This window comes from Rutilus rutilus (genome assembly GCF_951802725.1).
Source record: "Rutilus rutilus genome assembly, chromosome: 8".
Classification (NCBI taxonomy): Eukaryota; Metazoa; Chordata; class Actinopteri; order Cypriniformes; family Leuciscidae; genus Rutilus; species Rutilus rutilus.
The window spans coordinates 22,358,059-22,385,139 of record NC_140222.1 but is presented as its reverse complement, the minus strand read 5'-3'; the positions used below and the strand labels follow the sequence as shown (position 1 = coordinate 22,385,139).

At 37.7% G+C, this 27,081-nt stretch overlaps 5 protein-coding genes across 7 annotated transcripts; 1 reads left to right on the top strand and 4 right to left on the bottom strand.

Moving 5' to 3' along the window:
- Positions 1-4,257: 4,257 nt before the first annotated feature.
- On the bottom strand, positions 4,258-6,627 carry LOC311296307 (SLAM family member 9-like). Of its 2 annotated transcripts, XM_084418012.1 has the most exons (5): positions 6,507-6,627; positions 6,251-6,355; positions 6,059-6,135; positions 5,142-5,429; positions 4,258-4,999 (listed from the first exon to the last, which is right to left on the bottom strand). In XM_084418012.1, the coding sequence occupies exons 3-5, from the start codon at positions 6,096-6,098 to the stop codon at positions 4,848-4,850; spliced, it is 480 nt and encodes a 159-aa protein (XP_084274138.1). In that variant the 5' UTR covers positions 6,099-6,135; positions 6,251-6,355; positions 6,507-6,627; the 3' UTR covers positions 4,258-4,847. The 2 variants fall into 2 exon arrangements, with proteins under 2 accessions (XP_084274138.1, XP_084274137.1); XM_084418011.1 differs by having other exon boundaries at positions 6,059-6,355.
- Positions 6,628-8,102: 1,475 nt separating this feature from the next.
- LOC311295302 (uncharacterized protein) lies at positions 8,103-10,361 on the bottom strand. The gene is made up of 4 exons (XM_084416614.1): positions 10,055-10,361; positions 9,644-9,952; positions 9,126-9,431; positions 8,103-9,036 (listed from the first exon to the last, which is right to left on the bottom strand). Exons 1-4 carry the CDS (start codon positions 10,095-10,097, stop codon positions 8,822-8,824), a joined length of 873 nt encoding a protein of 290 aa, XP_084272740.1. The 5' UTR covers positions 10,098-10,361; the 3' UTR covers positions 8,103-8,821.
- A 6-nt stretch (positions 10,362-10,367) lies between these two features.
- On the bottom strand, positions 10,368-16,013 carry LOC311295301 (uncharacterized protein). The gene is made up of 7 exons (XM_084416613.1): positions 15,733-16,013; positions 15,190-15,695; positions 14,783-15,091; positions 14,194-14,514; positions 13,832-14,119; positions 10,516-12,461; positions 10,368-10,473 (listed from the first exon to the last, which is right to left on the bottom strand). The coding sequence occupies exons 2-6, from the start codon at positions 15,230-15,232 to the stop codon at positions 12,310-12,312; spliced, it is 1,113 nt and encodes a 370-aa protein (XP_084272739.1). The 5' UTR covers positions 15,233-15,695; positions 15,733-16,013; the 3' UTR covers positions 10,368-10,473; positions 10,516-12,309.
- An 844-nt stretch (positions 16,014-16,857) lies between these two features.
- On the bottom strand, positions 16,858-25,950 carry LOC311295064 (SLAM family member 9-like). Of its 2 annotated transcripts, none has more exons than XM_084416241.1 (4): positions 24,458-25,950; positions 17,717-18,037; positions 17,194-17,496; positions 16,858-17,104 (listed from the first exon to the last, which is right to left on the bottom strand). In XM_084416241.1, exons 1-4 carry the CDS (start codon positions 24,516-24,518, stop codon positions 16,872-16,874), a joined length of 918 nt encoding a protein of 305 aa, XP_084272367.1. In that variant the 5' UTR covers positions 24,519-25,950; the 3' UTR covers positions 16,858-16,871. The 2 variants fall into 2 exon arrangements, with proteins under 2 accessions (XP_084272367.1, XP_084272368.1); XM_084416242.1 differs by lacking the exon at positions 24,458-25,950 and adding an exon at positions 18,140-18,746.
- Positions 18,772-20,220, top strand: mettl21a (methyltransferase 21A, HSPA lysine). The gene is made up of 4 exons (XM_084416243.1): positions 18,772-18,930; positions 19,084-19,248; positions 19,396-19,507; positions 19,590-20,220. Exons 2-4 carry the CDS (start codon positions 19,102-19,104, stop codon positions 19,985-19,987), a joined length of 657 nt encoding a protein of 218 aa, XP_084272369.1. The 5' UTR covers positions 18,772-18,930; positions 19,084-19,101; the 3' UTR covers positions 19,988-20,220.
- Positions 25,951-27,081: the final 1,131 nt, after the last annotated feature.

Below are 27,081 nucleotides of genomic sequence, written 5' to 3'. Positions count from 1 at the left end.
TTATTTTTTAACTATTTATTTGTATGATACAGCTGCAAATAAGTATTTGAACACCTGTCTATCAGCTAGAATTCTGACCCTCAAAGACCTGTTAGTCTGCCTTTAAAATGTCCACCTCCACTCCATTTATTATCCTAAATTAGATGCACCTGTTTGAGGTCGTTAGCTGCATAAAGACACCTGTCCACCCCACACAATCAGTAAGAATCCAACTACTAACATGGCCAAGACCAAAGAGCTGTCCAAAGACACTAGAGACAAAATTGTACACCTCCACAAGGCTGGAAAGGGCTACGGGGAAATTGCCAAGCAGCTTGGTGAAAAAAGGTCCACTGTTGGAGCAATCATTAGAAAATGGAAGAAGCTAAACATGACTGTCAATCTCCCTCGGACTGGGGCTCCATGCAAGATCTCACCTCGTGGGGTCTCAATGATCCTAAGAAAGGTGAGAAATCAGCCCAGAACTACACGGGAGGAGCTGGTCAATTACCTGAAAAGAGCTGGGACCACCGTTTCCGAGGTTACTGTTGGTAATACACTAAGACGTCATGGTTTGAAATCATGCATGGCACGGAAGGTTCCCCTGCTTAAACCAGCACATGTCAAGGCCCGTCTTAAGTTTGCCAATGACCATTTGGATGATCCAGAGGAGTCATGGGAGAAAGTCATGTGGTCAGATGAGACCAAAATAGAACTTTTTGGTCATAATTCCACTAAACGTGTTTGGAGGAAGAAGAATGATGAGTACCATCCCAAGAACACCATCCCTACTGTGAAGCATGGGGGTGGTAGCATCATGCTTTGGGGGTGTTTTTCTGCACATGGGACAGGGCGACTGCACTGTATTAAGGAGAGGATGACCGGGGCCATGTATTGCGAGATTTTGGGGAACAACCTCCTTCCCTCAGTTAGAGCATTGAAGATGGGTTGAGGCTGGGTCTTCCAACATGACAATGACCCGAAGCACACAGCCAGGATAACCAAGGAGTGGCTCTGTAAGAAGCATATCAAGGTTCTGGCGTGGCCTAGCCAGTCTCCAGACCTAAACCCAATAGAGAATCTTTGGAGGGAGCTCAAACTCCGTGTTTCTCAGCGACAGCCCAGAAACCTGACTGATCTAGAGAAGATCTGTGTGGAGGAGTGGGCCAAAATCCCTCCTGCAGTGTGTGCAAACCTGGTGAAAAACTACAGGAGACGTTTGACCTCTGTAATTGCAAACAAAGGCTACTGTACCAAATAATAACATTGATTTTCTCAGGTGTTCAATTACTTATTTGCAGCTGTATCATACAAATAAATAGTTAAAGAATCATACATTGTGATTTCTGGATTTTTTTTTTTAGATTATGTCTCTCACAGTGGACATGCACCTACGATGACAATTTCAGACCCCTCCATGATTTCTAAGTGGGAGAACTTGCAAAATAGCAGGGTGTTCAAATACTTATTTTCCTCACTGTATATATATATATATATATAGTGCCAGAGAATTGTAGTAGCTATGTGATTAAATAAAATGCTCAGTGTGATTATTCATATACAGTACCTTTCTTTTTTATTGAACACAGAAATTTGACATTTGGCCTAGGTTTTGTTTTGTATTTTTTGAAAACTTACTGCAATTTTATAATATGAATATTTACAGATAATTTTACCTGTAAAAAATCAGAACAAAAAACAAACCTGTTTGAAAAAAATATAAAATACAGCACAAATTTTTTTTTTCATCATTTCTCATCTCAGTCAGAAAACACCCAGAATACATTAGCAGTGCCCAAGCAAGCACATTTTAGCATGTGCTAAAACAAGCAAGCACTGCTCATGTTTAACAATATTATTTTCCCTTTTTTTATCTGGTAGGTTTGGAAACACAGGACAAAGCCAGGAATAATGTGAAAAGGAAGGAGATGGATTTCTTGAGCAACACTATTGCTGCTTATGCTCACATTAAAGGTCAGTGCTTTTTAATATTTTTAACATGCAACTCAGGTTTAAAGAACAGCTAACTGATATGGAGATGTTCCAATTACTAAACCTGACTTGTTTCCCTCTCTATCCAAGAAATCCAGAGAGTTTCGACCTTTACTTCGTCACCGGCGTCTGTTTTGGCCTGGTGCTCACTCTCTGCCTCCTGGTCATCCGGATTTCCTGCAATAATTATTTTCATGATTTATACTATTTTGTCTAAATAAAAAATAAATAAAACATTGTTTTAAATGCTATTGTTTTAAATGCTACAAAGTGAAATGGGCATCACAACATTATAATGTAGAATATGAAAATAGAATATTTACTTTGATATTTGCCAAATATTACATTATCTAACTTTTTTTGTTCAAAATGAACTACATTTAAATAATGAGTCAAAACTACATCAATCCTTCCTCCAAAGTGTGTTTTTGACTTATGGTAAGCCTTTTATAAGTGTTCATATTTTAGACCTGTAGGAATGGTTTTCACAAGAAATTGTGAACTGTACATCACTCAACCTGTGAGTGTCTCATAACGGTATAGGTAAAAGTTGCTCTGGGTACTTTGACGCATGTATGGTGTTGAAGTGGCATAGGTTAGCTGTCACAATGAGCGAGAAAGGTTGACATGGACACGCTAAATCTTGAATCTCTGGAGAATCACCTGTTTTTTTTAAAAAAATGCAAAAAAAGAGACAAGACGGAGCTTGTAATAAAACAAGATCAACATTGGCTTGACTTTCAGAGATGGAGAGAACTGAGGGATTTGAAATGTAAAAGCGATGTTGAGATGATGCCGTTTTTATTACTAAACAGGTAAGGTATTTTATTGAACAGGTAAATTACAATGTCACTCTCTAATTAATTATTCATTGTGAAAAGTCATTTCATTATGGTTGTGCTGAGCTGGAATTTATTTTCAATAAAGTCGATTAAGTGTCTATTAATGGATATAGCTTCAGTAAAATCTTCAGCTCAGCTTGAGATCCTTTCCATCTAAACTGATTATATCTCTTAAGCCTATTAGTGAATGTTTTATGAGCAGTAGGATAACCATATTCATCTGCACGGTCACACAGAGCCGAAGCACAACCAAAACAGTGTTCTTCCGCAAAAAAAGCATGAATTTTACCTGCTAGAGGAACAAAAGATTCATAAATGTACCTTCAGTGTATGTAAGTTTAATGATGAGCATTAACGGATGATAGTAAAATATAAAAGTTATATATAAAAAAATGATTGGCAAATGAGCATAAACAAATGAAACATCCAATACAGACCAATATCAATAAAAAAAACCAAAAAAAACAATTCTAATATCAACTTTGTGCATTCCTAAATATAGCCAAAAACATCCTGCTCAACATGGGTCATGCTCTAAGGATCTCAAGAAACAGGGTTATAGCAATGAGAAGATGCAGTTTAAAACAATCAAGGGTTCAATTTCCAATCAGTCATTTACAATAAGACTCTCATATAGGCCTATATGAGTATATATGGGTAATACATATCAAATGGTATTATTGCACACCTGATTATTCAGATCTTCATATGAAATTACAATAAATTTCAGGGCTGTTTTGACATTACCATCAGTCATCTACAAATAGCGCTTTTTATGTCATAAAAAAGTGCTAAATAGGCCAAAATCAATGTTTTATGGACATTGTGTCTTTCACGTTCAAGTTATAGGGCCCTATTTTAACGATCTGAAACGCAAGTATCAAGCGCGAAACGCAAGTAACTTTGTGGGCGGGTCTTGTGGACGCAAATCGAAAATGGGTTGGTCTGAAGTAGCTTCATTATTCATAGGTGTGGTTTGAGCGTAATGTGAAATAAACCAATCAAAGCGACATCTCACATTCCCTTTAAGAGCAGGCGTGCTTGTTCCATGGCAGTTTGCTATTATAACGGTGGAATTTCCAGGCGCACGCCAGGAGCGGTTCACAGCCGAGGAGACCGACGTTCTTGTCAGGGCAGTAAAACACAGAGAAGTGACATTGGGGATGGGAGAAACACCCAAATTAGCTTCGGTTAAACATGTGTATAATAATTTGGGTAAATGTGTAAGCTAGATTTATGCCTATTTTTTCACATCTTCATGGACACAATGATTTATTATCCAGTTCGCCTCTGCTGGTAGATGCACTGCACCATTCTCTGATAAACATTCAAAATTAGTCGTTAAAATTCATTCAAAATTAAAAAATTTCCCACATCATCTCATTTCACACTGGAGTAGCCTACCCTACATTTTTCTTTAAAAACATAAAAAATGAAACTCAACTGATTTCAATTGTTGTATTTTTCAGTAAAACTTACATTGACACATCGCATTTAAGCATATAAAACGATCAATGAGGATGAGGATTCAAACAAACAACGTTCCTGATGCAGTTCAAACTGGATCCATTCAGCCCAGCAAATTACACAAAGAATCTTTAAAAATCACTGTCATGCTTTAGATTTCAAACACGGTTTGAAGAAGCAAAATATGCAAAGCAATATGAAATATGAAAAAAAAAAAAAATTGCACCAATTCCAAGAGCCGACTGAGACTTTGTCATCACCATCCAGGGTTCCTGCTCTTTTTAACCAATGGCTTTCGATGACTTTTTCCAGTAGTTTGTGAATCATTTTGATTTGCTATGGAATCATTCAGAGCATTTTGTGAACTGTTTGACTGATTAATTGAGTCAAAAGAACAATTCAGTCACAACTTGAACATCACTGGTCTAAAAGCAAGTTTTACTCCAAACAAGATCAATATTTAGTTTATGAAATATTTACAACAGAAAGAAAATGTTCACATTAAAATATTAATTTCCTATCCTGAATTTGTAAAATTATATGATATTTCTAGGTTTTCCATGACCGTCATTCAAGGACTGACTGGGATGTTCTCCGCTTCTTTTCAGCTCTTCTGGATGTGATGTCATAAACCACTATGGCAACAGTGGCCACGCCCACCACAGCAGAGATGACCAATCGAATCACAGCTTCAGTGAAACCACAACAGTGGACATGGTCTGAAGACAGAAGAAGAGGTTTTATTGAGAACCTGCGCCTACTTTATGACAAACTCACCAACAACATCTCAGCTGGAAGCAAAACCATTTGTCAGTGGTACTTCTGTAAATATTTATTATTATCACCGCTGATGTTCAGTACCTGCACATGTCTGACAGAATTGACTGATGTCCAGATGTTGAGTCTGGTTGCTGATGGGATTGTTCACCACACAACTGTAAGTGTTTTTAACCTGATATTCCACCTCCAGAGGTAGAGAGATGTTGTTGAGATCAGACACACTGATGCTGGACAATAAACTGATTCCTTTGTACCAGGAGAGAGTCACATGACTCACATCCAACACTGAACACAGCAGTGAACAATTCTGGCTTGATGATGATGAACAGTTTGAAGAGTCTGTGGTGATAATGGGAATGGGCAGACGAGCTGAAAAATATATATTTTTACAAACAAATTAAATTCATAGAGGGTGAGTAGTGTATACAGACGGTCAATGTTTGTGAGGATTTTCTTAATTCATATTTTATTATTCATTTATGATTTATTCCTTACTTATCATTCGTTCATTCATTGATATTCAGTACCGTATTTTCCAAGAATATGTATGATGTTCTCACATGTTCATATACGTTAAGAGATATATCTCAGCTACTTGTGTTTTGTTAGATATTGGATGTATTCTAAATACCTGTCTGAGTAATGTTTCTCAGAATTAGTAATTCACGGTACTAGGTGCTTTTCCAGAAACGGTGCTTGCAAGATGTTAGATAGATATGGTATTTGAAAGTGCTTGCTTCGCTTTCTTTGTTCTGAAGGTGTCAAAACCACACATAGCCTATCTATTTCCATCTATCTTTGCAACCGTAGCATTTGATTGGTCATGCTGAACAAGCCTGTTAGACCTTTTCTTATTTTTAGCTTTTTTTAGACCTTCGGCTTGAGTTTATCACAGCAAGCTTTCAAAGGAACAAATGCATAAATACTGTCTATTATTCTGGCATATAATAATTTAGCAGTACTTGTTGAGGACGGGGCATATCAAGCTCAATACTCACCATAGACAGTAACATTGAATAACAGCCTGGATTTCATCATGAGTTCATAAAGTCCAGAGTCTGTGGTTTGGGTGTTCCTGATGGTCAGAGATCCAGTTTGATTGTCGATCTGTAGTCTATCTCTGATTCTCTTCTCGTTAAAATATAATATATCAGGTCCTGCTCTAGTAAATTGAATGATTATAATAGTACCTTCAGGTCCAAATCTCCACTGTACATAAGGTAATGATCTGACAGTATCATCAGGGTGTAGAGTGACAGAATCTCCCTCCATCACTGACACTATATTTACTCCATCTATCAGAACAAAACACACATGGATAACAAGATCAAAAGAACAGTTCACCCAAAAATGAGTGTTCTGTCGTCATGTAGGCCTACTGAAGAGTAACAGTTAATGAAAAACCTCTGACTAGCAAATCAAAGCCAAAAAACATGTTTAACTCACCAACCAAATGTAATAAATACAAGGAAATAAATGCACAAAACATTGTTCAGTCGCGTGAGATAATGGAGGAAGTCTAATAAAGGAACTCTTCTGTCAGCAACTCCTCCAACCGTACTTTATTTGGCTAAACGTCTGTTTCTTAATCTCTAGTCATGTGTTACTGATATTTCATGTTCATAGGCTGCAAAACAACACTATTTTTGACAGTTTGAATGTGAATGTGTGCATGTGATTGATGAGATGGTGAGTGAAGACAAGTTGGCTATTCTCCCATTTTAATCGAATGTTTGGCACCCCAAACACGTGCGGTCTTTTATGTAGAAAAGGAAATGTGTAATTTGCACATTTGAGCAAACAAATTACCAAGGTTGTGGTCACTGTTAACAGATTTTTGTATTTTTCACATTTTCACAATCTGTATTTGGGTTACATCGGGCCATTTTCACCATGTCTGATTGTCTATTTCAGATGGGGGAAAATATCCATATTTACAGTTAGTTTACAATTATGATTCTGTATTCAATAAGTGTTTGTCATAAAAAGGACAAAATAGTCGATTCCTCAACTTTAACTCTATAGTTTAGGAATCCTTAGGAATTGATTCTTTTGTTTTAACAAATTATTTTTCAATGTTTTGATTGACTCATACCAGTGAATTAGTGGTTGGGCCACTTTTTGTGCAGAGCGTTACACAGTATTTGTTAATATGTGTCTCCCCCCTAAGCTGCTGCTGATTTGTTCGTGGTTTAGCGCGTAACTTTTGCACCTAATTCCAGCGCAGTCTGTTTTTTGTGAAATTCCTCATTTAAAACGGAAGCAGCGACTCGAATGGTGTAAGGCTATATGTCATAAAGGGAAAATTGTGAAATATCTCAAATTTGGACATTTGCAGTTATAATAATGGTCTTTGTGTCACGTAAAAAACAAAACAAAAAAACATTTAGTGTGTGATAACTACTGCAACCTTTCTGCTGCACCACACTTCTTTCTTTTTAGAAGAGATGACTCAATATTTACAATGTTTAAAAATATAATTCTGTTTATAAGGCCTAAATGTTAAAGTGGTGGTTGATTATGATTTCACTTTTTTAACTGTAGTTAGTGTGTAATGTTGCTGTTTGAGCATAAACAACATCTGCAAAGTTACAACGCTCAAAGTTTGGGGTAAAGGAAGATATTTCCTTTTACAGAAATCGTTTTTAAGGCCTACAACAAACGGCTGGAAGGGACTACACAACATTCCTCCAGAAATTCCTCCAGAACGTGCGCACTGTTGACGTTGACAGCAGCGCGGATTGATAGAAATGGAAAGAAAATAGTGCCGATTAAAAACTGAGGTATGAATTTTGTCTGGCGTGTTTTTTGTGATGTAAAGTAATCAAGCTTTGAAACGCATATCATTTTTTCACGTAAAAACGCACAGTTTTGAGGCCCCGGAAACTAAACGGGACTACTTTCTTGAAAAACTTCCAGCGGCCAGAACTCTGACCAGGGAGGTGATCACAGAGTGGGTCAGTGTGTATGCACTATAGTGCTGGTAAGGATTGCATACAACTTCATGTCTTAAATGGGCGAACTAACCCTTTAATAATTGATTGTACCTTTTATTCACGAAGTAGCTAACCAGTTGATGACACTGTGCTAAATCCATAGGCTAAATCATATGTTACAGATGCTGTGAAAGAGACAGTACTACATGTAGTTAAAAGGATGACCACATAATCACTGAACAAACCAACCCCTAATCTGGACAACATAGTCTGAGTTCAAGTCATGTTGCCAACTGTGAACTCTGCAGTCAGTAGGCTAGCTAGTTTAAAATGTACAGACTGCCGCTACATTTTACACAAACTAAACTTACTCTTTGTCACTTTCCTGTAACGTTAGAGCTGATAAAACGTTTACTCCACCTGCTTGATTCATATTCTTCTTCTTTTTTCATTTTTAAATTGATACAGATTATTTATATTTAAAGCATTTGAGATTGTAAAATGATCTCCAGGAAACCCTTCAACAATCTACTGGGATTCAAACAAACAACCTTCAGTTCCTGAAGCTCAGTTTAAACTGGATCCATTCAGCCCTGACTGAACAAGCTAATTATACACTAGAATTTTTAATATTGTTCAACGTCATGCTTTAGATTTTAACTGTCTTTGAAGAAGAGAAGAAGTGCAAAGCAATATTCTTTATTTGAAAAAAGAAATCACAATATTCTGTGCAAAAGCTTATTAAGACTTCGGCATCTAACAGGGTTCCCGCTCTTTTTGACCAATGGATTACCAGGACTTTTCTTGTTATTCACTGGATAAGGATCATTTTGATTCTGAATCATTTAGACCATTTTGTGATTCATTGAAAATGGTAAAAATCTCTAATATTTCAGGGACTGACTGGGATGTTGTCCGCTTCTTTTCAGCTCTTCTGGATGTGATGTCATAAACCACTATGGCAACAGTGGCCACGCCCACCACAGCAGAGACGACCAATCGAATCACAGCTTCAGTGAAACTGTAACAGTGGACAATGTCTGAAGACAGAAGAAGAGGTTTTATTAAGAGCCTGCAACTACTTTAAGATGAAACACACCATCAGCATTGCAACAGAACTATGATTTACCTGGATATGTCTGACAGAGTTCAGTGATGTCCAGATGTTGAGTCTGGTTGCTGATGAGACTGTTCAGCACACAACTGTAAGTGTTGTTATCCTGATATTCCACCTCCATATGTAGAGAGACGCTGCTGATGACATCAGACACACTGATGCTGGCCAATAAACTGATTCCTTTGTACCAGGAGAGAGTCACATGACTCACATTCAACACTGAACACAGCAGTGAACATCTGGACACTGATGATGATGATCCTGATGATGATGAAGAACATGTAGAGTCTCTGGTGATGACTGGAATAGGAAGACGAGCTGGAAAACATGAGAGAATAATGTAAAACAAATTACTATTTACTATAGAAATATTCTGGGATCAATTAATTCATTTAAGCTCTATCAACATGATCCTTGGCCTGCTGCAAAATATTGTTTTTGGATATTTTGACATATATAAAAGTTTTCAAATGATTGATTGTTTAAATATAGTGAGGAAAGAACACATTAAATTCAACTAGGCTACTCACCGTAGACAGTAACATTGAAATATTCTCTTAAGACTGGAGTGCGCATTAGATAAAGTCCAGAGTCTGTGGTTCTGATGTTGCTGATGGTCAGAGATCCAGTTTGATTGTCGATCTGTAGTCTGTCTCTGAACATTTGATCATTATATCTAATTTCACCTGTCATCCAATCAAGTAGAATGACTCTAACACGAGTATCTTCAGCTACAAAACTCCAATCTATATAACGTTTATAACGTATTGATATATCACTAACATTAATGTGTAGAGTGACAGAATCTCCCTTCATCACTGTCACTATTTTCACTCCATCTGTATCAGAACCAAACACACACAGATAATCAGATTAAATAACAGTTCATGTAAATCCTCTCACTGTACTAAACCTGAAGTCATAAATCATGTTTAACTCACCAACCAGATGCCAGAAACAGAAGAAAATGAATATGCAAAACATTTTTTCAAAAGAATGAGATTAAAACACTCCACAAATCTGAAGAAACGCAAAATAAATGTGTTAATGATCTCAAATAAAGTCTGCTGATCGTTTTGGTATCTTATATTGAGTCTAATGAGGAACTTTTCAGTCAGTAAGAATGTCTCATTAACTCTTCACACCTCTATAAATGGTTTGATGTACCGCCTGTTCCTCAATCTCTCAGTCACGTGTTACAGTCCAGCACAAATTCATTTTTGACCTATTATTTACAGGATTTATTTAAACAACAAACGGCATGTGATTGGCTATAAAACCTGACAGCAAAACTGAGAGAAATGACTGAAAGAAGAAAGCATGCAGACCGTGAACTTCTTCTATTGAGCTGAATGAACAGCTAGCTTTCTCCATATAGACCTCTTTGGATGATATAGGCTACTCTCTGTTTCACAGAAAGGCTGTTTTGTAAGTCAATGTGAGGTTCAAATGAGCTGAAAAGCAGTTCAACACTCATAAACACACTCACACGTAGCCTATTGAGCTCGTGCATTTAAGGAAGTGACTTTCACGCATTTATGTCTGCTGCTCACCTGTGTCGCTGCCGCCAGCATTTTTAGACTTCTCACTTTTTTAATTAGTTCTAAAGGGCCATTTCTGCAATTTTTTTTTTTTATTTATTTTTTTTAGCTCAATTTAGAGGTATACCAGAGCCCGTCTACGGAGAGCCTGTCCACTCCCTATTAAGCCCTATTGTACCGAATTTTGGTTGTAGTACCACCAGAGTTCCACTGGGGGCGCTCGCCATGAGTGCAAAATGAATGGGAGTCTATGGGGCTAGACGGCTAAATTAGTCTCTTTCACCCGATTGCCGTTGAGAAATCTCAGATGTGATTGTAGATTTTGCAAGTTCAACATGGGTTTTAGGTCGAAAGTTGAATGAACGAGTACTTATGTCGTTTTGATTTCTTACAGGTTGAGTTGTTGTTGCCCATAACACGCTAGCATTCTGCTAATGACGTCAGCATTCTGACGTCATTGACATTTTGAAAGACTTTTTTAAATCAAATAAGTGACTCTAAAAAATCTAACACCCAGCAATGTGTAATTTCTTTGCATCTCCTTTCGAATACAACATTCAAATTACTAGACAAAAAATTATATCCTGAAAAGGTGGATTTTGAGGGGTATACCGCCATTGACCTCCATTCATTCTGCACTCGTCCTGTGAGCGCCCTCATATGGAATCAGAGTGGAACTGCAACCAGTTCAGAAGCCGGAAGTGTAGTGAGAGTGAAACTTCTCGCCATATTAGACATTCTCTGGGTATACCCAGTAGAGCGGCACTATTGACAATGATACAAAATCATTCCGGGTCATTCAAATCTGTGTTGGCGCGAAGTGTCAGAATGCTGCTTACAATTACTTAGAAAAACAATTACTTAGTTGCGTTAATTATTCCAGATGCTGTCCATCATTCTGAAGAAAGGAAAAAAAAACAAGAAAGATAATAATTACATCCATAGCGGATCAAATTTCAATTTAATAATCTTTTTTTAATAATTGATTGTACGTGTTATTCACGAAGAAAACAGTAGATGGCACTGTAATCATATGTTACAGATGCTGTGCAAGAGACAGAACTAAACTTCATTTTTGTCACTTTGGCCCCAACATCCTGTAGAGCTGATAAAACATCTACTGCACTTGGATTGATTCATATTCTTTTATTTTTCATTATCACACTGATACAGATTCTTTATATTTAGTTTATTTATAACATTTGATATTGAAAAATTATATCCAGGAAACCCTTCAAATCTACTGGGATTCAAACAAACAACCTTCAGTTCCTGATGCTCAGTTTAAACTGGATCCATTCAACTCTGACAAGTAATACACTAGAATTTTTTATATTGTTCAACGTCATGCTTTAGATTTTAATTGCCTTTGAAGAAGAGAGAAGTGCAAATCAATATTCTTTATTTGAAAAAAGAAATCACAGTATTCTGTGCAAGACTTTAACATCTAACAGGGTTCCCGCTCTTTTTGACCATTGGATTTCCAGGACTTTTCTTGTTATTCACTGGATAAGGATCCTTTTGATTCTGAATCATTTAGACCATTTTGTGATTCACTGAAAATTGTAAAAAATAAAATAAAATAAAAACTCTTATTATATCAAGGTTTTCTGTGACTGGGAATCCTGACATATTGCAAAGATGTGAAAACATCATTATTCAGGGACTGACTGGGATGTTCTCCGCTTCTTTTCAGCTCTTCTGGATGTGATGTCATAAACCACTATGGCAACAGTAGCCACGCCCACCACAGCAGAGATGACCAATCGAATCACACCTTCAGTGAAACCACAACAGTAGACATGGCCTGAAGACAGAAGAAGAGGTTTTATTAAGAGCCTGCACCTATTTTATAACAAACTTACCAATAACATTTCAACTGAAAGCAAAATTTGTCTGTGCGATTTCTGTAAATATTTACTATTATCAGGAGAAAAGGATTAGTCAGTGGATACGTCAAGAGCATGTACGCATTTTGCTTAATGCCAATTTCTGTTTCTGTTGTTAAGATAAAATATTTGCTAGTAGGAAGGATTAATTAGTTTCCTCTTTGTTTATTTTTATGCTGATTGTGCATGTTTTTTGCATTTAGTTGTAATTACAATATACGAAAAAGCATTTTGCTATCTGTTAATTTGCGCTTAAGTACCGAACTGTCCTGCAGTATTTTCAAATTGAACCATTTGCGTGATATAGGCTTTGCTTTGCTATAATTATAAAGCTTGTAGGTCCTTCTAGGTTCCTTGGGGAGGGGAGGTATCCAAATCACTGGGGTACCTCAGGGATTACTTCTTGGACCCCTCCTCTTCTCCACATACACTACATCACTGGCACCCATTATACGGCACATGGTTTCTCCTACCATTACTATGCTTAGCCACATAGCTGTACTTCTCATTTCATCCAGATGATCCAATGATAGCTGCACAGATCTCAGACTGACATCTTGGCATGGATGAAAGAACGTCACCTACAACCTAACCTCGCTAAGACAGAGCTTCTCATCTTCCCGGCCACGTCTTCAGTACAGCACCATTTCACCGTCCAACATGTGGACTTCCAAAATGTGCAATCAAACCTCTCCACATGATTCAAAATGCAGCAGCACGTCTTGTTTTCAATGAGCCCAAGTCACTATCTCTCTGCACTGGCTTCCGGTTGCGGCTCGCACGAAGTTCAAGACATTGGTGCTTGCCTAAATTCACAGTCGCCATGGGCTCTGTACCCTCCTAACTCTGCTATCTCTTACGTTTCTACATCCCCTCCAGAAGCCTTCGTTCGGTAAGTGAGCGCACCACGTATATAGTTCCATCAGAGAGAGGTACAAAATCACTCTCAAGAACGTTTTCGTCCACTGTTCCTCGCTGGTGAAATGATCTACCCATCCGGACAGCCGAATCCCTCACAATTTTCGAAAAACAGCTGAAAACTCATCTCTTCCATGAGCACTTAACTGCAGAAACTCCATTCTTTCACTATTCCTTTGTCTATGATCTCATTATTACTTAATCGCTTCCTGTTCTAGCTTGTACTATTTTGAACGATGACTGAAACTTTGTATTACTGGCACTTCTTATGCTTTGGCCGCCTTATGATGAATCGCTTGTTGTATTCCTCAAGTCTAAGTAAAAGCGTCTGCTAAATTAATGTTTTAAAAAGTCACCGCTGCTGACGTACCTGCACATGGCTGACAGAGCTGCGTGATATCCAGATGTTGAGTCTGGTTGCTGATGGGATTGTTCACCACACAACTGTAAGTGTTGTTATCCTGATATTCCACCTCCAGAGGTAGAGAGAGACTGATGCTGAGATCAGACACACTGATGCTGGACAATAAACTGATTCCTTTGTACCAGGAGAGAGTCGCATGACTCACATTCAACACTGAACACAGCAGTGAACAATTCTGACTTGATGATGATGATGAACATGTAGGATTTGTGATGAAAGGAATGGGAAGGACACCTGGAAACATGAGAGAATAATGTGAATTAATTTGATAGTATTATTGTGACTTAAAATTAAATCCACACACTTACCATAGACAGTAAAGTTAAATAATACTGCCAGTGACTTTTCAAGTCTGATGATCCGTAGGTCATACAATCCAGAGTCCGTGGTTGAGATGTTCCTGATAGCCAGAGATCCAGTTTGATTGTCAATCCATAATCTGTCTCTGAATATCTCATCATGATAATATCTTATCTCAGGTGTCCCCTTATCAAAACGAATGTCCACAAGAGTGTCTTTAGGATCAAAGCACCACTGTATATAACGTATATCATGTGTGTGTGTAATGCTAACATCAGTGTGTAGAGTGACAGAATCTCCCTCAGTCGCTGACACTGACTTCATTTCATCTACAAAACACAGATAAGAAGTTTAAAAAACACCACTAAATCTGATGCTGTAAAAATACGTTAAACTTACCAACCAGATGCCGCAGACAAAACAAAACAATTCTTTTTTAATATATAAAGATAAAAACACTCCACAAAACTGATCAAATTTTTGTGGAAAGAAGAAAACAAAAAAGTTTGAAATAATTTTCATTGTATTCAATAAGAGTTTGTCATTTAAAAAGAACTGACTTGGTGAGGACAGGGCACATTAAATTAAAGTACTCACCATAAGCAGTGACATTGAAAAACACTGTACTGTGCCTGAAAGGGGTGTATATGATGTCTAGTTGATAAAGTCCAGAGTCTGTGGTTCTGATGTTCCTGATGGTCAGAGATCCAGTTTGATTGTCCATCTGTATTCTGTCTCTAAACATCTGTTCATAATGATAGATAATTTCAGTAAACCAATCGGCTATAAGAGTACTGTCAGGTCCAAACCTCCACTCTATATGGTGTATATTTCTGCGTATATCAGTAACATTAGTGTGTAGCATGACAGAATCTCCCTCCGTCACAGATACTCTCATCATTCCATCTGTATCAGAATCACACCAAGATAACAAGATTAAATACCAATTCATGTAAATCCTTTCACTGTACTAAACCTGTAGTCATAAAGCATGTTTAACTCACCAACCAGATGCCAGAAACAGAAGAAAATGAATGTGCAAAACATTTCTTCAAAAGTAAGCTTAAAACACTCCACAAATCTGAAGAGAGCAACAGAAATGTGTCGTTAATCTCAAATAAAGTCTGCTGATCGTTTTAGTATAATAAACTGTAGATAGTGAGTCTAATGAGGAACTTTTCTGTCTGTAAAAATGTCTCCTTCAGTCTTCAAGCCTCTATAAATGGTTAGATGTACCGCCTGTTCCTCAATCTCTGAGTCATGTGTTGCAGCCCACAGCACAACTTAATTTTTGGCCTATTATTAACAAGATTTATTTAAACAACTATTTATGTATTCATTTGCTAATCTAAATCTTAAATTTAAGTTGTGTTTAGCGCCAAAATGATTAGTCACATGACATTTATACTGCAGGTGATTGGCTATAATACCTGACAGAAAAACTGAGAGAAAAGACTGAAAGAAGAAAGCATGCAGACCGTGTACTTCTTCTATTGAGCTGAATGAACAGCTAGCTTTCTCCATCTAGACCTCTTTGGATGATATACTCTCTGTTTCACAGAAAGGCTGTTTTGTAAGTCAATGTGAGGTTCAAATGAGCTGAAAAGCAGTTCAACACTCATAAACACACTCACACGTAGCCTATCGTGCATTTAAGGAAGTGACTTTGACGCATTTATGTCTCCTGCTCATCTGTGTCGCTGCCGCCAGCATTTTTAGACTTCTCACTTTCTAAATTAGTTCTAAAGGGCCATTTCTGCATATCTTTTTTCAGCACAATATAAAGGTAGGCTATACCCAGTTCAGCTGCACGAATGACAATGATTCGCCTTTATTAAACCTTTAAGAAAATCATTCCGGGTCATTCAAATCTGTGTTGGCGCGAAATGTCAGAATGCTGTTTACAATTACTTAAAAAAAAAAATAAATAAATAAAAAAAAAAATCTGTTTAAGAGGGATTTTCGGTTGTTATACAGACAGAAACTTAAGGAATATAAGGGAACCGATTGTTTTTAAAAGATTAGTCATAACTAGTTGCGTTAATTATTCCAGATGCTGTCCATCATTCTGAAGAAAGAAAAAAAAAAAACAAGAAAGATAATAATTACATCCATAGCGGATCAAATTTCACTTCAATAATCTTTTTTTAATAATTGATTGTAAGTGTTTTTCACGAAGAAAACAGTAGATGGCACTGTAATCATATGTTAAAGATGCTGTGCAAGAGACAGAACTAAACTTCATTTTTGCCACTTTGGCTCCAACTTCCTGTAGAGCTGATAAAACATCTACTGCACTTTGATTGATTCATATTCTTTTATTTTTCATTATCACACTGATACAGATTCTTTATATATAGTTTAATTATAGCATTTGATATTGAAAAATTATATCCAGGAAACCCTTCAACAATACTGGGATTCAAACAAACAACCTTCAGTTCCTGATGCTCAGTTTAAACTGGATCCATTCAACCCTGACTGAACAAGCAAATTATACACGAATTTTTAATATTGTTCAACGTCATGCTTTAGATTTTAACTGTCTTTGAAGCAGAGAAGAAGTGCAAAGCAATATTCTTATTTGAAAAAAGAAATCACAATATTCTGCGCAAAAGCTTATTAAGACTTCAGCATAACAGGGTTCCCGCTCTTTTTGACCAATGGATTACCAGGACTTTTCTTGTTATTCACTGGATAAGGATAATTTTGATTCTGAATCATTTAGACCATTTTGTGATTCATTGAAAATGGTAAAAATCCCTAATATTTCAGGGACTGACTGGGATGTTGTCCGCTTCTTTTCAGCTCTTCTGGATGTGATGTCATAAACCACTATGGCAACAGTAGCCACGCCCACCACAGCAGAGACGACCAATCGAATCACAGCTTCAGTGAAACTGTAACAGTGGACAATGTCTGAAGACAGAAGAAGAGGTTTTATTAAGAGCCTGCAACTACTTTAAGATGAAACACACCATCAGCATTGCAACAGAACTATGATTTACCTGGATATGTCTGACAGAGTTCAGTAATGTCCAGATGTTTGGTCTGGTTGCTGATGGGATTGTTCAGCACACAACTGTAAGTGTTGTTATCCTGATATTCCACCTCCAGATGTAGAGAGACACTGCTGATGACATCAGACACACTGATGCTGGACAATAAACTGATTCCATACCAGGAGAGAGTCACATGACTCACATTCAACACTGAACACAGCAGTGAACATGTGGACACTGATGATGATGATCCTGATGATGATGAAGAACATGTAGAGTCTCTGGTGATGACTGGAATAGGAAGACGAGCTGGAAAACATGAGAGAATAATGTGAAACAAATTACTATTTACTATAGAGATATTCTGGGATAAATTAATTCATTTAAGCTCTATCAACAACATGATCTTTGGCCTGCTGCAAAATATTGTTTTTTAATATATTGACATAGCCTATATAAAAGATTTAAACTGATTGATTGTTTAAATATAGTGAGGAAATAACACATTAAATTCAACTAGGCTACTCACCGTAGACAGTAACATTGAAAAATTCTCTTAGTAAGAACAAAGGGCGCACTTGATATTGATAAAGTCCAGAGTCTGTGGTTCTGATGTTGCTGATGGTCAGAGATCCAGTTTGATTGTCGATCTGTAGTCTGTCTCTGAATATTTGATTAAAATCATATATCATTTTACCTGTCATCCCATCAAGCCTCATGACTCTAACTATACGAGTATCTTCAGCTTCAAACCTCCACTCTATATGACCTTTATTATAACGTATATATCTAACATCAGTGTGAAGAGTGACAGAATCTCCCTCCATCACTGTCACTATTTTCACTCCATCTGTATCAGAACCAAACACACACAGATAATCAGATTAAATAACAGTTCATGTAAATCCTCTCACTGTACTAAACCTGAAGTCATAAATCATGTTTAACTCACCAACCAGATGCCAGAAACAGAAGAAAATGAATATGCAAAACATTTTTTCAAAAGTAGCCAATAAGATTAAAACACTCCACAAATATGTCAAGTCTTCACGTCTCTATAAATGGTTTTCTGTTCTTCAAACTGACTAGTCAAGTGAGGTCAAATGACATCTGCTGTTGGTTTTAGTGTCACAAAATTGCATAATAATTAGGTTAAGTTTTCAGTCTAATGAAGAAACTTCTCATAAGCTTTCCCACGCCACCGCTGTTCCTTAAACTCTAAAACCAGTCACTTGCCACATTCCCTGAGAACACTTGAGGCACCACTTTTTTGTCAGGTTTATCTCCATTCTTTTATTAGAAGAGCGTTGCAACTTCATTTTGCAAAGCTTCCGATGTCAGACGCTTTCAGTTATTTATTTTAGCTTTACAAAAACAGTCCGCAAACTGGGAGCTTTCAAAAACAGCTTCGAAACCTTTGCGAATCATTTGTCTCGAGCCAGTGATTCGGACCGGAACGCGTTTAAAACTGCCAAAAAAGGCTTTGCTGCGTCATGCTTAAAAATTTAACTGATTATTTATATATAATAATATTTCATTGACGAACAAAACACCACTAGCAGTTACACGCCTAAACATCAGATGGCGCAGATGAGTCAAGACTGTCAGAAGTAACAGCGGTCGAACAACAGATCGCTGAATACTAGATCATGCGGAATCTCTCTTGTTTACAAACAGTCTGTATTAAACCATTTTAAAACGTTACAGAATAACGAACTGTTAACTCGCTGGATTTACAAATAGGTAATGTATACATTATGCCCACTACAATAACAACATAACATTTAAAAATATCAGATATCTTTTATTCTATAAAGTTCTAAAAACTTGTATTTTATGATAAGGGTAATTATTAGCAAAATCATGTTTTCCTGTATGTTTTTTTGGTATTTTCAGGCATTTTAGCAGCTCAGGATGGCTTTGGTCCCCTATGATGAGAATGTACTGCCTGCTCTGTCAAAGCTTCACCAGACTTCAGCTGAATTTAATCTGGCCAATCACAGGATCCGACTCAGCCAGGACTGGAAGCGATTGGGGGTCGCTGCTGTGGTCTGGGACGCAGTAAGTTAAAAAAAAATCATCAAATGTATTGAAGGCTAGTTCTGGTAAAGAATAGGTTGCAGGTTCGAATCCCACAAGATTTGATCCATGAACTGTCTCAAGTGTTTATTTTCGTGATTCAGTAGTCCATCCCTGTTTATTTTCCAGGCTGTAGTGCTCTGCATGTTCCTGGAGATGGGAAACGTGGATCTGAAAGGAAAGAAGGCAATTGAGCTTGGAGCCGGCACAGGTTTGGTGGGCATTGTAGCTGCTCTGCTTGGTAAGAATGAACGATTGATTCTTTTCCTGACTAAATTCATTTTTTCTGAATTATTTTGGTCAGTACTATTCCATTCTTGCAGGAGCCCACGTGACGATTACAGACCGAGAACCTGCCTTGGAATTTCTGACTGCCAATGTGCGTGAAAACATTCCTCCCAGCCAGCAGGAGGCGGTACAGGTGTCTGAACTTACCTGGGGTGAGAATCTAGATCTGTATCCCTCAGGCAGCTTTGATCTGATACTGGGAGCCGACATTGTTTACCTGGAGGAGACGTTTCCCGCTCTCCTGCAGACTCTTGAACACCTGAGCTCGGAGAACACGGTGGTGTTGTTGTCCTGTCGGCTCCGATATGAGCGAGATGAGCGGTTCCTGAAGGAGCTGCGGCAGAGGTTCTCTGTGCAGGAGGTTCATTATGACTCTCAAAGGGACATTCACATTTACAGAGCCGTGAAGAACAGGACCAACACCGAACTGTAAGAGCTGGTATTGAGGAAACTTTGGGTAGAGCTTCCTGTTTGTAATTCAAAGCATTTTAAGCTTTATAAAACATACTGAAGGGGATTAAATAACAATATTTAACAGGACCATGGTGATTTTTGCTTTATTATGTTTGGCTTTATGCTGGTCACTTCTTAGGCAGCAGGTGGCGCTGCTGTACAGGCCTGGAATAATAATCTGGCCTTGTGCTAAAATAGACACCTGCTTTGTCTTCAGCATCTCTTTCTATTTATTTTCACTTAAAAGTGAGTACTTTGATTGCAAATGAAATGGATAATAATAATAATTAACTGTTGTTATTTTCTATATACAATCCAAAACTTAAATTAAAGTTATTATTATTATTACAAAAATATATCCTTTATTTTAAAGTTAATATTACTTAAAACTATTATTAATTAAATATAATTAATATGATTGTTTAAAAAAAATTTAAATAGAATTAATTATTATTATTATTATAGTAGTATTATTATAACTATTATTGCTTTCTATATGCAATCAAAATATATTTATTATTATAATCAATGTTTTATTTATTATTATTTTTAAATAATAATAATAATAATAATAAAAATTATGTTTTCTATTTACAATCTAAAATATATCCATTATTATTAAAGTGAATATTATTTAAAGCTGTTATTAATTGTATAGATTTAATATTATCTAAAATCATTATTTAAATAGAATTAATAATCAAATAAATAATAATAATTAATACAACTTTTATTGCTTTCTATACACAATCCTAAATATATTTATTATAATTAACTTTTATTATTTAATATTAATTAAATAATATTTTTTTTATTATTCATTATTAAGTATAATAATAATTATTATTAACTACATTTATATTTATTTACATTTTAAGTCAGTCATTTATCAAACGCTTTTAACCGAAGCGATATCAGTGCCTTGAATTTGATGCGAGCGGCAATTGGCAACCAATGCAATTTTATGAGGCGAGGTGTGATGTGTGCTCTCTTCGGCTCGTTAAAGACCACTCTTGCTGCAGCATTCTGGATCAGTTGCAGAGGTTTGAAAGTGCATGCTGGAAGGCCTGCCAAGAGAGCATTAAATTAGTCCAGTCTGGATAGAACAAGCGCTTGGACAAGGAGTTGTGTAGCATGGTCTGATAGGAAGGGCCTGATCCTCCTAATGTTGTATAAGATAAATCAGCAGGACCGGGCAGTTCTAGCAATGTGGTCTGTGAAGTCTAACTGGTCATCAATCACAACTCCAAGGTTCCTGGCTGACCTGGATGGAGTTATGGTTGATGAACCTAGCTGAATGGAGAAGTTGTGATGAAATGTTCGGTTGGCTGAGACCTCAAGCAGTTCTGTCTTCGCAAGGTTGAGTTGAAGGTGATGGTCCTTCATCCAGCAAGAAATGTTTGTCAGGCAGGATGACATTCGAGCAGCTACCATTGGATCATCAGGCTGGAATGAGAGTTGTGTGTCATCAGCGTAGTAATGACAGGAAAAGCCGTGTTTCTGAATGACAGATCCTAGTGATGACATGTAGATGGAGAAGAGAAGTGGGCCAAGCACTGAGCCCTGAGGCACCCCAGTAGTTAGACGTTGCGACGTAGACACCTCACTCCTCTTCAAGGTGAAGGACCTACCTGAGAGACAAGACTTCAAAAACTGGATTGTGGTTCCTGAGATGCCCCTTCGCCTTGATGGTTGACAGGAGGATCTAGTGGTTATCTGTGTCAAAAGCAGCAGACAGATCCAGCAAGATGAGTAATGAGGATTTGGAAGCTGCTCTTGCCAGTCTCAGAGCTTCAATAACCGAGAGCATGGCAGTCTCAGTTGAGTGGCTGCTTTTGAAACCAGACTGGTTGTTGTCCAGGAGGTTGTTCTGTTCTGTGTAAGAAAGGTAGAGACTTGGTTGAACACGACTCGTTCAAGTGTTTTAACAATTAATTGAAGAAGGGACACCGGTGTTAGGGGGTAGCAGTTTAGGACCCAAGGACCAGATGTTTGAAAGAAGACCCGGAGTCAGAATTATAATAAATTGAAGAAAAGTTTTACTGAAGATATTTGCAGTTTCATCAGCAGAAGTCAGCTTCAAGACTCACATGGGAGTTCGTAGGCCGCCCCTTTTACAGTTACAAAGATCACAGCCTTATACCCTTCACAAAGGTCTAAGCTGTATACGTACTTGCTTCAGGTTTCTGATTGGGTAAGAAATAGATAAACATAGATAAAAAATGTCCACACATATACTGATAGACTGAAGCATATCTCCATCGATTATGCAGCTGACACTCAGATCCCGAAGTTAGGCACGTCGTGACCTTCCAGGTCTCAGATTTTGCGCCAACATGTCCAGAACAACAACTCAGTCAGTCTCCAATAATGCCAGTGGTTCCTTAACCTGTAACCGAGAAGACTAACACACACACACACACCTACACACAGCTTTTCCACGGTTGGATTTGGCCAGGCTCTAACTATAAACAGGAGAGTTTTCTCAAAACATCAAGATAATGCATTCTTTCTCTCAAGGAGAGCTACACTTTAGTCTTATTGTCCCTTCATTGACCCCTGTGACCATAGTTGTCAGAGTACCCTAGAAAAGCAGATGTACAGTGAGGAAAATAAGTATTTGAACACCCTGCTATTTTGCAAGTTCTCCCACTTGGAAATCATGGAGGGGTCTGAAATTGTCATCGTAGGTGCATGTCCACTGTGAGAGACATAATCTAAAAAAAAATCCAGAAATCACAATATATGATTTTTTAAACTATTTATTTGTATGATACAGCTGCAAATAAGTATTTGAACACCTGTCTATCAGCTAGAATTCTGACCCTCAAAGACCTGTTAGTCTGCCTTTAAAATGTCCACCTCCTCTCCATTTATTATCCTAAATTAGATGCACCTGTTTGAGGTCGTTAGCTGCATAAAGACACCTGTCCACCCCATACAATCAGTAAGAATCCAACTACTAACATGGCCAAGACCAAAGAGCTGTCCAAAGACACTAGAGAAAAAATTGTACACCTCCACAAGGCTGGAAAGGGCTACGGGGAAATTGCCAAGCAGCTTGGTGAAAAAAGGTCCACTGTTGGAGCAATCATTAGAAAATGGAAGAAGCTAAACATGACTGTCAATCTCCCTCGGACTGGGGCTCCATGCAAGATCTCACCTCGTGGGGTCTCAATGATCCTAAGAAAGGTGAGAAATCAGCCCAGAACTACACGGGAGGAGCTGGTCAATGACCTGAAAAGAGCTGGGACCACCGTTTCCAAGGTTACTGTTGGTAATACACTAAGACGTCATGGTTTGAAATCATGCATGGCACGGAAGGTTCCCCTGCTTAAACCAGCACATGTCAAGGCCCATCTTAAGTTTGCCAGTGACCATTTGGATGATCCAGAGGAGTCATGGGAGAAAGTCATGTGGTCAGATGAGACCAAAATAGAACTTTTTGGTCATAATTCCACTAAACGTGTTTGGAGGAAGAAGAATGATGAGTACCATCCCAAGAACACCATCCCTACTGTGAAGCATGGGGGTGGTAGCATCATGCTTTGGGGGTGTTTTTCTGCACATGGGACAGGGCGACTGCACTGTATTAAGGAGAGGATGACCGGGGCCATGTATTGCGAGATTTGGGGAACAACCTCCTTCCCTCAGTTAGAGCATTGAAGATGGGTCGAGGCTGGGTCTTCCAACATGACAATGACCCGAAGCACACAGCCAGGATAACCAAAGAGTGGCTCTGTAAGAAGCATATCAAGGTTCTGGCGTGGCCTAGCCAGTCTCCAGACCTAAACCCAATAGAGAATCTTTGGAGGGAGCTCAAACTCCGTGTTTCTCAGTGACAGCCCAGAAACCTGACTGATCAGGAGAAGATCTGTGTGGAGGAGTGGGCCAAAATCCCTCCTGCAGTGTGTGCAAACCTGGTGAAAAACTACAGGAAACGTTTGACCTCTGTAATTGCAAAAAAAAGGCTACTGTACCAAATATTAACATTGATTTTCTCAGGTGTTCAAATACTTATTTGCAGCTGTATCATACAAATAAATAGTTTAAAAAATCATACATTATGATTTCTGGATTTTTTTTTTTAGATTATGTCTCTCACAGTGGACATGCACCTACGATGACAATTTCAGACCCCTCCATGATTTCTAAGTGGGAGAACTTGCAAAATAGCAGCGTGTTCAAATACTTATTTTCCTCACTGTATGTATTGACACATGTTGAAGACCTTTCTCAAAAAAAACATCTTTCCATATTTCATTTCTGGAAGCCGGCTAAATGAGCAAGCACTGTTACTGCATTCAGATATCAAATACAGACATTAGAGAATACATGAAAAGAACATTTCAGTGATCACACTGGTAACTTCTATAACAAAATAAAATCTCACAAGCTTAGAGAAGTCATTCAACTCGTGATATTTAGAAGGAAGAATATTGATTAATACCTTGATTGTAATCACTCATTACATACGGTATACATTGAAGCAGCAGTGGATTCCAGTCCATCCCCTTCACCGGTCTGTAATGTTCTAGAAGTGCTGGTTTTAGAGTGGGTTTCTTAAGCAGTGGGGTTATCCGAGCCTGTTTGAATACTGTGGGAAAGTGTTGAGGATATGAGTTAGTGCGGGAACAGCTGATGAAGCAAAGGCTTAAAGGAGTGGAATAGGATCAAGCGGACAGGAAGTAGGGTGACTGGAAAGGATGATAACTATTGTAATGTTTTCCATTTACAATCCAAAACATATCCATTATAATTATTATTACTAATATTATTATCATCATCATTATTAACTTTTTTTTTTTTTTACTAAATACAATCCATATATATATATATATATATACACACACACACAACAGTAATTTGTTATGATGTTTTAGGACGTAGAAAGCCAAACCCAGTTTTATGTTAGCTATGTTTTTGATGCATTAAACCTCAGATACTTATCATCAAATTGACCCTTATCTTGGATAAACATGTGTTCAGTTTTATAACAGACAACACACATCCTGTCAAGCGAATCCAAAACTCCAGCAAAGACTTTCCCAGTCTTCAGGCTCTGAGATATTTCAAATGTTTCAATAATTTGAGAATTTAAAAAAGATTTCTCTGCAATTGCAGGTTTCTTTTATGTTTCCGTTGGAGACTCGTAAATGCTATGATTCATTATTGCGTCATGGAATAATGATGTTTTTTTATAAACGAGTTATCACTGGACGCAGAGCGCCGTGACATCATCCCTGATGCCGCTAGAAGGTCGTTAACGCACATCACCTGTTAAAAGCGACACAATTTTGTACGTGCCACACCAGTAAGAGGATGTTTTAATGCGCCGAGGCCCATGCTGCATTAGGCCGGATCGAATTTAAGTGAGTGTGTGTGTATTTGTTTGCAGAGGAAGTCCGCTTTGTGGCAGATGAGACCGTTCCACCTGAGCGCAGTCAATAAAGAAGACACTATGATATTTGTTGAGCTTTTAACAGGCTTTTAAACCCTTGTTGTCTGCTGTTAAATGATTTCTGAAGATCTGCTGATAGGAGAGAAAACATACTTTGAAGTTTCCTCCAAGTCGCAAATGTGAAATATTTTGTAAAATGTCATAATTAGCTTTTTTTTTCAAATCACTGCCACAAATTTAAAGATCTACTTCCGAGAATGGTTGTAAACAGGCTAAAAATGTCCCACAGCCTTTTACTGTTTCCGTCTGTTTTCTGTGACATCACATCTTGTCGGCTCCATTATTGCAGGAGTCAGTGGCATCAGAGGGTTTAGCCCTGATTGGTCAAAACTGAAGTCATGCTGGTTCTGAGAATTGCTATTTGCAAAATTAGCATCGTAATTACAGTAAGTGTCTGTCTCGAACACATGGATGTGACCTTTCACTCCTATACGATAAAAACCTTTTGTGAAATCTGTCGTGTTTTATAGCCCTTGACAGTGGAAAAGAGCACATTGCCCTTAGTAATCCTATGTTATCTTCAATGTTATATTATCTTGAATTTGAAACTGGAAATGGTTTCATCGGTTTGATTTCAACCCTTGATATATGTTCAAGTCACTAATTTTAGTTTTTTCCATCATGAGAAAACCCACTTCTTGACGCTTTATATTCCAGTTTATTAATAAATCATTAATAAAATTCATGTGCCCTCTTAATCTTTAATCAAAATAGCTTCCTCTCCCTCTTGGAGTGACATCTCTGATAACGCGTTTACTGGCGCGAGGGCGGGGCAACCTGTCACTCACATGAAATCGACCAATAGCAAACCACAACCAACAATCAATTCCACGTGGACAAAATCAAGCCCCGCCCTACATTTTTTCTTGTTCGCAAAGTGGCTTCACTCAGATATACTTCACAATAGGAAGAAAAGACTATCGCAACTTCCGTTTCATGCAAACTATTTTACAATGTGGCGATTTCGTATGAATTTGCACAGTTATTTGGACGAAAACGTACTTGTTTTAGAAAAAAGTAAGCATGAAGCTCCACCCCTAAAGCTAACTATCAGTGGGGCATAAGCAGATCATTTGAAAACGTATTGAATGGGATCGTACAAATTCATACGAATTAGTCACCAAATCATAAAAGATAGACAAGTGAGATTGCAAGAAAAAACGTTCAGAGAACATAATGTTTTCATAACCAAATGGGAACATTAGCAAAACATTCTTAGAACATATTTTTGTTTAGTGGGAAGCCTCCATGAGTTAAAGAATCTGTCAAATGCATAATGCAAATGTTTATGTATAAGCTCTTTAGATGCTAAAAATTGCCAGGAAATTCCTGTCATCGAATTTCCCTGCATCTCCCTCCAGCTAGTTGTCCAACAGTTGTTCTTTCCTCTGTGGCGTTAAATGAAGTGGCAACACTGACCGTAAACAGCCATTGACTCTCGACAAACCACAACTACACAGTGCATGACTGCAATCCAGCATTGAACACCACACCCAAAGGAAGCATATGCTTAGACACCAAAATAATAAATACACTCTCTGACACTCTTTCAAAGAACACAGAAACAACCGCGGAATGGAAAATCGATGCAGTACATCATGCTTAATGCCAAA

Bases quoted from the DNA above. Each gene is read 5' to 3' on its own strand.
- mettl21a (XM_084416243.1), top strand. From the start codon at position 19,102: ATGGCTTTGGTCCCCTATGATGAGAATGTACTGCCTGCTCTGTCAAAG. The intron at 19,249-19,395 runs GTAAGTTAAAAA...TTTATTTTCCAG, and splicing joins CTGCTGTGGTCTGGGACGCA to GCTGTAGTGCTCTGCATGTT. The intron at 19,508-19,589 runs GTAAGAATGAAC...CCATTCTTGCAG, and splicing joins CATTGTAGCTGCTCTGCTTG to GAGCCCACGTGACGATTACA.
- LOC311295302 (XM_084416614.1), bottom strand. From the start codon at position 10,097: ATGTTTTGCATATTCATTTTCTTCTGTTTCTGGCATCTGGTTG. The intron at 9,953-10,054 runs GTGAGTTAAACA...GTTCTGATACAG, and splicing joins CTGTTTCTGGCATCTGGTTG to ATGGAGTGAAAATAGTGACA. The intron at 9,037-9,125 runs GTAAATCATAGT...TTCTGTCTTCAG, and splicing joins ACTCTGTCAGACATATCCAG to ACATTGTCCACTGTTACAGT.
- LOC311295301 (XM_084416613.1), bottom strand. From the start codon at position 15,232: ATGTTTTGCACATTCATTTTCTTCTGTTTCTGGCATCTGGTTG. The intron at 14,515-14,782 runs GTGAGTACTTTA...TGTGTTTTGTAG, and splicing joins TTTCAATGTCACTGCTTATG to ATGAAATGAAGTCAGTGTCA. The intron at 12,462-13,831 runs GTACGTCAGCAG...TTCTGTCTTCAG, and splicing joins GCTCTGTCAGCCATGTGCAG to GCCATGTCTACTGTTGTGGT.
- LOC311296307 (XM_084418011.1), bottom strand. From the start codon at position 6,549: ATGTTTTGTGCATTTATTTCCTTGTATTTATTACATTTGGTTG. The intron at 6,356-6,506 runs GTGAGTTAAACA...TTGTTCTGATAG, and splicing joins GTATTTATTACATTTGGTTG to ATGGAGTAAATATAGTGTCA. The intron at 5,000-5,141 runs GTACTGAACATC...TTCTGTCTTCAG, and splicing joins ATTCTGTCAGACATGTGCAG to ACCATGTCCACTGTTGTGGT.
- LOC311295064 (XM_084416241.1), bottom strand. From the start codon at position 24,518: ATGGACTGGAATCCACTGCTGCTTCAATGTATACCGTATGTAATGAGT. The intron at 18,038-24,457 runs GTATTAATCAAT...GTTCTGATACAG, and splicing joins AATGAGTGATTACAATCAAG to ATGGAGTGAAAATAGTGACA. The intron at 17,497-17,716 runs GTGAGTAGCCTA...CATGTTTTCCAG, and splicing joins TTTCAATGTTACTGTCTACG to CTCGTCTTCCTATTCCAGTC.